The 13,656-nt window shown below is 43.0% G+C and overlaps 1 protein-coding gene across 1 annotated transcript; it reads right to left on the bottom strand.

Annotated features, from left to right (window-relative positions):
• Positions 1 to 629: 629 nt before the first annotated feature.
• LOC137501875 (uncharacterized) lies at positions 630 to 11,928 on the bottom strand. The gene is made up of 2 exons (XM_068229002.1): positions 11,743 to 11,928; positions 630 to 1,529 (listed from the first exon to the last, which is right to left on the bottom strand). Exons 1-2 carry the CDS (start codon positions 11,879 to 11,881, stop codon positions 913 to 915), a joined length of 756 nt encoding a protein of 251 aa, XP_068085103.1. The 5' UTR covers positions 11,882 to 11,928; the 3' UTR covers positions 630 to 912.
• Positions 11,929 to 13,656: the final 1,728 nt, after the last annotated feature.

Genomic DNA, 13,656 nt, shown 5'->3' with positions numbered 1-13,656 from the left:
TTAAAAATTTTTATGTGCCTTCCCCTAAACTACCATTTCACCCAGGGTGAATAACATTGTTTATAGCTTAAACTGTAGTTTCTTATTCCCCGACTTTATATACCGATTTTCATTAAATTCTGTTTACCCATTTTGTCGGGGCTCGGCGTTGATATGGACTCGGCAACAAAAATTCAAATTCATGAATATCTCTGTTATCATAGCCGGTACGGTAAAAATACATAAGACGTAAATGATCAGAAATTTAATTCTACATAACTTTAGTTCTGTAGTATTTATCGATATGACCACTAATAATATAAATATTTGGGAATTGAATTTCAGGCCTTCCCCTAAACTACCATTTCACTTAGCGCGAATAAAATAATTTACAGCCTAGATTGTAGCTGCTCACCCCCCGACTCTACATACCGATTTTTATTAAATTCTCTTCAGCCGTTTTCTCGTGATGCGTGTACATACATACATACATACATACATACAGACAGACAGACAGACAGACAGACAGACAGACAGACAGACAGACAGACAGACAGACAGACAGACAGACAGACAGACAGACAGACAGACAGACAGACAGACATAAATTACGGAAAAGTAAAAACTGCATTTTCTTGTTACTATGGACATGACCGATACAGAAATACCATTATTTTCAAATTCTGAGCAATGTACAGACAAAACTCTTATTTTATATATATAGACTGTTTATTGCAACTTTTGTTTCAAATCACCTCATAAACATTCTGTGGGATAAATAGAATGGGAAACACTGCATGTTACGCATGCTTGCCGGGAGGAAGCTTCAGGAAGTTCTAAGTGGAGTACAGTACACAGAATTATTACACAATTGCTCGTACGTTTTCCAGAAGTGTAATTAACACGTCCATCATCGACTGTCTCCTCCATAATTTACTCATTCAGCAATATTCTTGAGTATTTCTCTTCACGAGGAGACGGTATCTGCATATTCTGCTCCAGATATGCGGGAGACGGCTGTAACCTACTGCTTGCATCTTCCTGTTCATCCAGTAAATCGTTCAATAAGGACATAACCTTGATTTTAAATTTTCTTTGATTCTTTGCCGTAAGTTTCTCCACGTCTGGTATTATACTCTTGAAGAAGAGCAACTGAGTATTATCTTGCTCTTTCCTTTCATCATTTAGAGAGACTTGTCTTGAGATGTCCATCATAGATGTTGTGACCATATCAGAAGGAGTTAAGTTATGTTTCTCAGGGCCGAAGGTGTTCATAAAATGAGGGGTTCTTTCGGTCTTAAATATTTCGGCACTAGATTCCTCATCAGGTGTTAAACTGCCCGTTTGTTCATCTTCGTCCAATCCACTGGAGAAATTTCCTATTTTCTTGTGATGGCCAATGAAATTTTGCAGGAAAGCCATGCTGTCTGCTAGATACCACTTCTTCCTTTTACAAATCCCGGAAACACTGGGCGATGATTTTCTTGATTCCCGCAAATACCTTGCGTAGGAGTTTCGAAGTATATTCCATTTCGACTTGCATTCAGCAACTGAAAAGAAAAAAAGAAGGAATGAAGTAATTTATGACCTTGGTTTGAAGTCCTAAGACTTATTCGGAATTTGAAAAATTTGAAGTTAACTGTTGTGAAAGTATAACTGCTAATGTTAAGACATAAAACGTAGAGATCACAACTTTCTTTTGGGGTGTTCGTATTCACTTTTAGCGAATGAAGTTAATACGAGGGGGAATTTTGTGAGGACTGTTAACTTTTTCCATGACGTTACAAAATGTTGAGGGTGAAGATGTTGTAGAGATTTTAAATTAAGTTTGTTACGATTGGTGGGTTTATGTGCACCTCTGATCAAGTCATGGCTGACACATAATGTGTTGCGTTCATTTAATGGATGAGTTATGATCTTGAAGAGGATGTTCGAAAATAATGACTTTTGAACAGAAGACTTTACTGAGCACTGTGGTTAATTTGCATATCAGAAAAGCAGCATGTGTAGCAGCACGTTAATTCACCACAGGCTTCTTCCTCAATCCCAGTGCTAGAGCGTTAAATTTAGGTGGATGTTGTAGGTCTGTAGCAGCTGAATCTGCGTTTCCATGTTGGGTACAATGGGGGGGGGGGCGGATATAGGGAGGCTGAAGTGTGAGCATGGCTGTGTGTGTGTTTCTGTGCATTTGTATATGACATTTTGATTGTCTCTATAACAGAAGGGCAGCCCGAAACGCCGCGGCGCCCTTGTTATGGCGGTTAGCACACGTCGTCTGGTGCCTTGACATCTTACAGTCGGTGTGGCGTTAAGATATCATACGATCTGTAGCAGCGGATGACTTTCAGGCATAAGGCCACGGGGTGGTTAAATTTTAGGCAGTTATAGAACTGGACAACGAGCGAGATGGTCACGTTTGCTAGGCATTCTTTACTCCGACAAGTTATCTATTATTATAGTGGTATGAATAGTATTCTGGGCTCCTGAGGCGTGATTGGGTTTTCTGTCAGTGCTTTTGGTGCCTCAGGAGCCTGTGGGAGTAGGGTATGGTGGTGATACGTGTGTGGATATCTACGTATGTTTTTCAGTGGAAAGGTGTGTCATTTGAAGGGCAAATTTGTTTTTCTTCAGGATGGCAGGAAGGTCTGGTTGAGTGATTTAATATTTTCAGCTTGGTCTGGGCACTGTATAACAATTTCCATTAATTATGCCTTGTAGTTGTAAACAATTATGGGAGGTACTAATTAAAATATAAATTGAGAAAGAGAGACATGGAACGTGAAAGAAATGTTACGGCAATGAAAAGGATATTACACCAATTGCCATTAAATTTGACGAAGTATTTTCATCGCCCATACCAAATACCCTTTCATGGGGTATCAGCTGGATCGAAAAAATCGTCCAAAATCAATACCCTTGCATTGGCTATGTACAAGTCAAAGAAGAAACCAGTGAGAAGCTTGCTGATGGAATGAAATGAAAATATCGTATATAGTTATGGAATAAGGAGAAATGAGGCATCTAAATCAAAACACCAACTTTATGCAGAAGTCTTGAAAATGGCGATAGTGAATATATCACTTCACATACGGCTGGCGTCAGGAGGGAAAACCGGCCGCAAAAATGGGCCAACTCAACATTTGCTCCTTAGAGCTTACCTGTGATCCCACTATGGTGGGAAAGAAGAAGAAGATTATAATGATGATGATGATGATGATGATGATGATGATAAAAAGAAGAAGAAGTAAACTAGGAGTTTAGCACGACAAAACTCATTGGTGACCATAATTCATGGGTCCAACAGTCTTGTGTGAATTCCAAACTAATAAATTGGTTTACCATTTCAAAAATCCTACACACTCTGGTTGCGAGCCTGCCTATGTAGAAGGTGTGTTGACGTCACACAGCACTTGTATCCCCAGCAATGAACAACATTGTGTCTTACCTGACGACCTCAGGACGTTGGTCGGACACATTTAGAGGACTAAGATGTGTGAATAATTTCTATTCAACGTTCTTCTTTCATTAGAACGTGTACGCATCAGTAATATATGCACCGATGTTACCAAAGAAACAACCTGAAGTGCACCCATGATTTTCCTTTTCAGTATGGACGACTTTGATAACTTTCGAATGAAGTGCAAAAAATTGAAATTTCCTTATTCAACAAACCGGGCTTCTTTCTGGAAAAGGTGGAGATAGGTGTTTTCGAACTAAGTGCGTCAACATTTTATGAAAAGATCAACATGAAGTTGTTTTATAGAATTCCTTTCGGTAATTTCTTCTACCTTATCGTAAGAAAAATTCGTAAAGACTTTTCAAGGAAGTTCACAAGGCATAGATCGCAATATTGTTTTTGTTTAGTTTGATACCTTCACGGCCCGTAATTGTAGATAATAAGCTTTTGGTTTTTTCCGCAGTAGCGGTGATTGGGTGGGGGTGGGGGGCGTCACCTTTGTTAAAATTGTTTCAGTGTTCAGCAATTTTCATTGCCTATACGATATATGTACTGAGTTGATCATGGCTACCCTCCATAGTTATCTCGTCAACATCTTTCTCCTAGACTCTGGAGGCCCTGGAATGAACTACATTTCTAACAGGGTCTCTTGTATCTTAAATCTGGTTACTATGGAGTGGCAGTTGCCAATAAATGCTTTGTTGTTGCTCTGAAGACGATCCTGGTCGCAGGATCGAAACGCATCAGCAGATTATTTAACATTAGGCTACGCGACCTAATATCCTCAGATTGAGTATTATTATGCCAAACAATATGGTTGAGGATGTCGTCACAGTTTTCATGTGGTACTCTTAACATCTGCAGGCCACCTATGGGCAGCAGTCCAAGGCACCGTCGTGGTAGTGATTACTGTTTTAAGAGGAAGTGCACCTGGGCAACCATCCTCTCTTAACACTGCTGTCATCGGAAGGGAAAAGGAAGAAGTCCGATACTTTGAAGAAGAAAGATATCGGCAAAGGAAATTCAGGACCACGAAGGGCGTGAAAATGAAAGACGCTCTAGCATCACAAGTTGGAAAAGGACAAGAGTTAACAAAGATATGTCGGACAGGAAAGATAAAAGCTGGAAGAGCTAGCACAAGTAAGTGGAAGCAATGCCAGACTCTATAGCTATCTACTACATCTACTCTGTAGCATCCGACACATGCGCGGTAGCATCTTACATGTGGTGCTCGCTATCCGCGCATGTGTCGGATGCTACAGAGTAGATGTAGTAGATTGTTAGCTATAGATTTAGGGGGATAGTAATTGCTCAGTCTCTTTATTACCAGATACCGATGGTGATGTACTATGGTTGGAAGTAAAAATATGTAATACAAACCCATCTAATACAATGCCAGACTTAGCTTGGGAAACCATGGTTTCCAACCCACGCTCCCAATTTGAGATCATCTGGTACCCCTTTCAGTCGCCTCTTACGACAGACAGGGGATTCAGTGGATGCATTCTACCACTCCCACCCACAGAGGGTTCCAATCCACTACGAATTATTGAGCGAATGTGTTAATGAATGAATAAATTAATTCATTTCAATATTAGATATGCTATTCATTTTGTTTATGCCGTGGATCGCGGTTCATTTCTGAGGAAGCAGAACAAAGTCATCGCTAAACGTGAAGTTTCCCTGCAGTGTGTCCCTTACGCACATTTTTTTAAAAAAATATAGACATGACAGAATGGTCGTGGAAGCTTCAACTGAAGAATATGAATATTATTAGAAACTGGTTGTCCGAGTTTCGATTAATCGAGGCGCCGTATTATCCAAGCCAAATTTATAAGTTTAAAAATCTACAATACTTTTAATGCAGTAATTATTAAAAGTTTCGTCATGAATACTGTGCCGCTCATGTAGACTATATTACTGCTATAAAACGAAAAGAACTCATTTTTTCAGGAAGTTTAAGTGTAAAATCTTACAAAGTGATTAATTGTTGTTACCTCCTTTCATTTTATTGTACCTTCAATACAAGTAGGCCTACTGTAAGAGAAACAATTCATACGCGTAGCCTATTAAAGTACACTGACTGACAGAGCAAATGCAACACCAAGAAGGAGTGGTTCGAAAGGGATGAAAGTTGGGGAAAAAAACAGAGACGGCACGGACGAATAATTGATGTTTTTTTCAAACCGATATGCAGGTTACACAATGCGCACGGCATCGACTCAGTAGGATGTAGGACCACCGCGAGCGGCGATGCACGCAGAAACACGTCGAGGTGCAGAGTCAATAAGAGTGCGGATGGTGTCCTGAGGGATGGTTCTCCATTCTCTGTCAACAATTTGCCACAGTTGGTCGTCCGTACGAGGCTGGGGCAGAGTTTGCAAACGGCGTCCAATGAGATCCCGCACGTGTTCGCTTGGTGAGAGATCCGGAGAGTACGCTGGCCACGGAAGCATCTGTACACCTCGTAGAGCCTGTTGGGAGATGCGAGCAGTGTGTGGGCGGGCATTATCCTGCTGAAACAGAGCATTGGGCAGCCCCTGAAGGTACGGGAGTGCCACCGGCCGCAGCACATGCTGCACGTAGCGGTGGGCATTTAACGTGCCTTGAATACGCACTAGAGGTGACGTGGAATCATACGCAAGAGCGCCCCAAACCATGATGCCGCGTTGTCTAGCGGTAGGGCGCTCCACAGTTACTGCCGGATTTGACCTTTCTCCACGCCGACGCCACACTCGTCTGCGGTGACTATCACTGACAGAACAGAAGCGTGACTCATCGGAGAACACGACGTTCCGCCATTCCCTCATCCAAGTCGCTCTAGCCCGGCACCATGCCAGGCGTGCACGTCTATGCTGTGGAGTCAATGGTAGTCTTCTGAGCGGACGCCGGGAGTGCAGGCCTCCTTCAACCAATCGACGGGAAATTGTTCTGGTCGATATTGGAACAGCCAGGGTGTCTTGCACATGCTGAAGAATGGCGGTTGACGTGGCGTGAGGGGCTGCCACCGCTTGGCGGCGGATGGGCCGATCCTCGCGTGCTGACGTCACTCGGGCTGCGCCTGGACCACTCGCACGTGCCACATGTCCCTGCGCCAACCATCTTCGCCACAGGCGCTGCACCGTGGACACATCCCTATGGGTATCGGCTGCGATTTGACGAAGCGACCAACCTGCCCTTCTCAGCCCGATCACCATACCCCTCGTAAAGTCGTCTGTCTGCTGGAAATGCCTCCGTTGACGGCGGCCTGGCATTCTTAGCTATACACGTGTCCTGTGGCACACGACAACACGTTCTACAATGACTGTCGGCTGAGAAATCACGGTACGAAGTGGGCCATTCGCCAACGCCGTGTCCCATTTATCGTTCGCTACGTGCGCAGCACAGCGGCGCATTTCACATCATGAGCATACCTCAGTGACGTCAGTCTACCCTGCAATTGGCATAAAGTTCTGACCACTCCTTCTTGGTGTTGCATTTGCTCTGTCAGTCAGTGTATAACAACGCTATAAAAATTGTAGGTTTGGAAAAATAGACGGTTTGACTTCGGACGTGATACGTTGGGAAGTTTATAAACGCTCAAAATCTCACGCGTGCAAACTGAGGCGCAGAGTTCCTGTGCACAGTGCATCGGTCCCACTCGGCTCGGCTAGTACCAACGCTTCGTCTCTGGGCTACTCGGCTAAGCTCAGCCCAACACGGCTCGGATTTGGAGCGCTACGGAGCAAGTGAGGAAGAGGGAGACAGGCGTGGGGAAAGAAAGAGACAGCGCTAATGCTCCAAATCGAGGAGTGGGGGTCTGCACTCTGGTCAACCAAGCGAAGTCGTCTTTTGCACAGTGCAATGCACTGGTGCATGCACCCTGAGAGGCCCTAGCCTAGATAATGCAAGCTACTATCCTGGACTGGAAATTAAGGTATCCACTACGTCTACCAGGAAAGATGATATGCTTCGTTTTGTGAAAAGAAATAATTTAGACGTTCATAGTCCTGCTCAGATTAAGAAAATTCTTCTGCATATTTTTGAGGAAACAAGTATTCAAAAAATAAGTTAATAAATCATTTTACAGTTTGCATGCATATACCCCCCTCCCCGCACGCTATATTCCACTAACCCGGGTTCTTAATGTTGCCTGCACACTTTATTTTTTGCCCTCCCACTTTTAATTCCCAATTGCCGCTACTGGTGTCACCGATGACAATGACGAAGTGTAAAGCAGTTAAGTGTAAAACTGCATGATGTAATACAAACCGTGTGCGTTAGTCTTGTGCACATTAATGAGTTACCCTTTGGTGGAGAAAGTAAACGAGACAACAGCGCTTAGCAGCGCGGCCGGTCGGCATTGTCCACAAACAGGTCTTACACCGCCTGGTCTGCGACGACAATACACATTTTGAAATTATCAGAATAACAACATATCATTAGGTTACCTTTGGGCAGCAACATCCCATTTGGTATTTACAAACCTGAATGCATGCTTAGTTGGGGTTGGTGAAGGACGTGTGATCAGTTCCTGGCCATGAAACATACACCCACTTGTTGACAGGCCCTGGGGTTCAATTAACTTCCTACATAATTAGCATCGGGTCAATTCCTCGAGGTAAATGCAGTCGGGCATACAACTAACCACTTAATGCCCAAGTTAAGAATGCTGCTGATAATAATAATAATAATAATAATAATAATAATAATAATAATAATAATAATAATAATAATAATAATAATAATAATAATAATAATAATAATAATGGCGCGTGGTCTCCGGAGGGGCGTGGTGCAGGTCTTTCGAGTTGACTCCTTACAGGCGACCTGCAAGTCTGTGAAGATGGGACCCTATTTATGATGAATTCTCATGATGAGAGCGGCACACACACCTAGCCTTTGAGCCATCGGAATGAATGAACGAAGGTTAAAATCCCCGAAGTGGCTGAGAATCGAACCCAGGACCTCGTGGACCAAAGGGTAGCACGCTAACCATTCAGCCATGGAGCCGGAAATGTTGATGATGATGATGATGATGATGATTGTTGCTGTGTTAAGGGGCCTAACATCTAGGTCGTTGGCCCCAAGTTAGGAATAGAGGAAGCTTCACCCCTCATTCCAATAGAGCCTGCGAAATTTGCATGGGAGTTGGCTAGAGGCACGATTTTTTCGCATTGATGATAAACGCGACAAAATATATATTTGGGAAAATTCTGAGACATCTTAACGAATCATACGATTCTGGTTAAGAAAACAGTGATTTTGTTTTGCGAATTAAAGGGATAAGGCCAGTTTAAGGCGAAAGTAACTCATTTTGCGATAACTGGGAAACTGGAAAATATCGAGCTTGAAATTTTATTCCAATATTTTTTTATGTGAAGAGAAACTAAAAACGGAATAAAGCTTTGTTACTTCGACAGAAATAACGGTACCTGTTCGTTTTGATATTCTAGGAAATCCCTTGATGGTGTGGCCTTACAGGGAAAAAGCCATAGTCTTGAAGGCTGAAAGAGTACTTTATTTTTATTTATTAGGGGCCGATGACCTCGATGTTAGGCCCCTTTAAACAACAACAATCATCATCATCATCTTCATCATCATCATCATCAGTACTTTATTATGCAACCTTGAATAGGTCTATATTATAGTCCTAATCAAAATATCATAAAGATTAATGAATGATTATCAATATTGTTTCTATTTATATATCTTTGTTTCTTTCTCTTCCTCTTAATCCGTTTACCCTGCAGGGTTGGTTTTTCTCTCCGACTCAGCGAGGGATCTCACCTATACCACCTCAAGGGCAGTATCCTGGAACATGAGACTTTGGGTCGGGGAGATACAACTGGGAAGGAAGACCAGTACCTCGCCCAGGCGGCCTCACCTGCTATGCGGATCAGGGGCCTTGTGGGGGGATGGGAAGATTGGAAGGGATAGACAACGAAGAGGGAAGGAAGCGGCGTGGCCTTATGTTAGGTACCATGCCGTCATTTGCCTGGAGGAGTAGTGGGAAACTACGGAAAACCACTTCGAGGGTGGCTGAGGAGGGAATCGAACCTTTCTCTACTCAGCTGACCTCCTGAGGCTGAGTGGACCTCATTCCAGCCCTCGTACCACTTTTCAAATTTTCGTGGCAGAGCCGGGGATCGGACTCGAGCATCCGGGGGTGGCAGCTAATCACACTAACCACTACACCACAAAGGCGGACACATCTATTTTTCACGTAGATATTTCACAACGAAATTTTTTAAGAATTATTTTAGAAAATGATTCAAGTAAAATTTAAGGGATGGGGGTGTTCCTATTCTTCAGTTCGCGAATTCGTACGTAAATTAATGCGATGCTTTGTTATGTATGTATTGTATTAACTGATAAAGATTTTTAAACGGATAGGCTGTGTTGGAGGCAAGATTTCTGGCTTAGAATACGTATTTCTGACAGAAATTAAGTAGATCGAACTGGATGTAACAGTACAAACGTGCTCGGTTGTACATCCCGCTACGCTGACGCCTCCTCTTTCCTGCACTGCCGATACTTTCGGATATGTTCTGCTGCAGACTTCTCGGGCTTTCTGGATTCCTCAGATTTCCCTCTAACCACCTGAATGCATTTACAGTAAGTTCTGTTCTAGTTAGATCGAGGTCATGGTGACCAATGGTAGCTAGTAAGATAGAATTATGGGAGGCAAATGTATCGATACCATTTGCACCATTCTAGCACTAAGGAGTCACGAGATATTCTAATTTTACTGCTTGGCGAGAATCTTGATTTAAACACAAAATGGCAGACGTCTCCACCACCCGAACTGACGTCACCAATTACTAAAACTAACTTCAAAGAATATTTTGTCCTTCACCTTTTTAGCCGTATATTAACCAGTTGCAAAGTTATGAAGCCGAAGTTAGCGTAAGACACATTTCCGTGTGACACTCGAAATTCTACGTGGGAGAACGGTACACGTACGAAACGAAAGACGTATTCTACGTCAAAATGTAAAACGAAAAGCAAAATATACCGATATCTCACTCAAAAACTCTTAATTATACCAAATCCATTTGAAAACCTTACAGGGATTCTCTCATAAACCTCACTCTCCGCCTTCGCAGTGGAACGGTTTACAGTCTTAGCTGCCATTTTTAAAGGAGCGAGCTCGATTCCCGGCACTACCAGAGATCTAAGAATGACAGGAGTGATTGCCGGCATGTGGTTAAAATAGTAGGTGCAAGTCACCTCCTGAAAAGAGGCGCACCACACCGATTTACTTAATATCAACTAGGAACTGTTCGCCGCACTTCGGATTCGACACCTGTTTTATAACTCACAGCACGTTCCTGACGGTATTACAAGCTGTTTTTTTCATCTTGCTACAAGTGCCTCTTCCAGACCGATCACTGTTTTGTAGGCGAGACCTTTGAGATAATCCTACAAAGCATTCAATGTCTTAGTCTCATGACCAACTCAAAGGACGTCTATTTTAAACCCAGAGAGGTTACAATGAACGGATTTTCAGGTTCAGGTGGCGGCCCATCTGCCTCTGGAACCTTGGCCTGCCAAGATGACTAGAGGCCTAGCCAGATGGCCTATAGATCACGGAATGTCCATGGTCAACGTGGTAACATCCTCAGCCACATTGCTCGGCTTTCTCTCATCAGACACTACACAGTTGGTCTTTCGAGACTAAACGAATCCAATTGCAGTTCATATACCAATATTAAATTCCCTTGACCGATCGGGAATTGAACTCGGAGCCTCGGAATAAGAGGCAGGCACGCTACCCCTACCTCACGGAGGTGGTTAAGTTCAGGTTAAAGAAGTAAACTATTTCCTCAGGAAATCAAATTATTGGACTGTTAAGATTTCTAGTTCGAAAAACTAAAGCCTTGGCCTTCCAAGGCAACTGATGCCTAGCGAGATGATCAGCAGACATTGGAGTTCTACGTGGTCAGCGTAACGAGATTCTCAGATGTATTGTTTGGCTTTTGTGACCGGATCCGCTGCTTCTCTATCAGGCAGTTCCTCATTTGGTCTCATGAGGCTAAGTGAACTCGTTCCACCTTCTGTCCAGAATTAAAATCCTTGGACGGGGAGGAAATCGAATCCGAGTCCTCCAGGCGGGAGAAAGGCACGTTACCCCCTACACCAGAGTATTAGTGCATGTGATACGGATTGCATATTCAACTGGATATCCCTAGAATGCAGTCACGTTAGCAGTGACATCAAACTAAAAGCTTCTTTACTTTTGCTTAATTCTAAAATATTGCAATAATTTAACATATACAATAATTCATTTTTGTTCATGAAGGAAATTTAATGAAAGAACTTACCCGAGGCATTCATTTCGTTCGCTATTTCTTCCCACAACATGTCCGTAATTGTTTGGTTCCGATGTTCCTTCATTGAATAATCAAAAATAGCAGGTCTTAATCCAACCAGCAAAATTAATTTCTCTGCGTCCAATTCCATAACTAATATCGGAATGTAGGCCTATAACACAGCACTTAACACCGTTCGCTTGCCTGTATACAGAATGAAATGAGCTAGCCGTATCAATACAGGCATGCGCAGACAACCTTGCTTTACACAACAAAGAGAGAAGCGAAACACAAAGCACGCTCTTGCTCCATCGTGCTTTAAGCGTTTTCTCTCTTCCCCTCCAGCCACTGCGCCGCCATTCCGAGCTGTTTGGACCGGTGCACGTGTGAAGAGAGAGAGAGGTAGAAAGCAGAGATAGAGACAGACGAAAGGTCGAGCGCAACCAAGCAAAAACGTTTTTCGCCGTGGGCTGTTTTGTTCCAGGAGGCTTAGACCAGACAGCTGCGCCAAGACGAGCTGTTGTGGAACTGAAACTCGTCAGAAGTGAATGGCAGTACCTGTCACAGAAAATCCCGCGTAGCTAAACAATCAGCTACAAGTTAAATAGAACGTTGAATGAGAGAACTCCTGGAGCCTTTCTGATAAAGTTACCGGGTTACCGCCAACATTAACTCAGAGAATTGGAGTTGAAAACTGTCAAGAGTTCATTAGAAACCACCGTAACGTTCAAAGACAGTCCCGAGTTTTGATATTCAAAGATTCCTAGGGTTTTCTATGGTATTCTTCCACTTTTTCTACACTGGTGGGGTCGTGGATGCGAACTGTATCGCACATGTGGATTTGGCTCTTGTTTTATGGCCGGATGATCTTCCAGGCGCCAACCCTATTTAGAGGAATGTATTTACTACTGCGTGTTTTTGTGGTGGTTGGTAGTATGCTATGAATCACAGATAAGGATATTTTTGGATGATATTATACTGTAGAGAGTAGTGAATGAGTTGCGGGACTGTGAACGACTGGAGGGGAACTTAAACATGTAACGAGATGGACAGCAGACAATGGTATGAATGTAAATGGGATGAAAATTCAAGTTGTATGTTCCACCAAGAGGAAAAGTCTACTCAGTTTTAATTATTATGTTGATGAGGTGATAGTACCTCGTGTGATGATGATGATGATGCTTGTTGTTTAAAGGGGCCTAACATCTAGGTCATCGGCCCCTAATGGTACAAAATGAAATGACAAATTAAAAGTTCAAAATCATCCACTGACCAAAATAAAAAGATGTCATGAAGAATGAATGGATGGATATAAATTTAAAACAATCAGTGAATCCGACGCAAAAACTATAATAAAATGTAGTATTACTGACCAAGGGACCACTTCGAAAGCACAATCCTGAATCGATTATGCTTGCTGTCTAAAGGGGTCCAAAATCCAGGTCATCGGCCCCTCATAATGGTGCTTGTCGCTAGTAAAGTAGAACCATGGTATTTGTCATGTTGGGGAACTATTCAAAAGTAGCGTAGACTCATGGTGTTCCACACATAATGGTACTAATCACAAGTACTGTACGTCGTACAGGTAACGCAGACCTATGGTGTTTCTCACACAATGGCGCCAGTCATAGGCAAAGCAAACCGATGGTGTTCCTCACCTAGGTGTACTAATCACGCGCGCCGGTATTCCCGTGGTGTTCCTCACGTAGTGGGTACTAATCACAGGCAACACACACCCACGATGTCGCTCATATAGTGGTACTAATCACAGGCAACGCCCAGACCCGTGGTGTTTCTCACAATGGTACTAATCAAGGGTACTGGAAACCCACAGTAAACCACTCTGCTGCTACTGATCACAAACCTATTGTGTACCAATTATAGTGGTACTGTACTACTCGCAAAGTAAAGGGACCCATGGTGTTC

Source organism: Anabrus simplex, chromosome 8, assembly GCF_040414725.1.
Source record: "Anabrus simplex isolate iqAnaSimp1 chromosome 8, ASM4041472v1, whole genome shotgun sequence".
Classification (NCBI taxonomy): domain Eukaryota; kingdom Metazoa; phylum Arthropoda; class Insecta; order Orthoptera; family Tettigoniidae; genus Anabrus; species Anabrus simplex.
The sequence above is the reverse complement of the archived record's forward strand: the minus strand, read 5'-3'. Positions and strand labels throughout refer to the sequence as shown.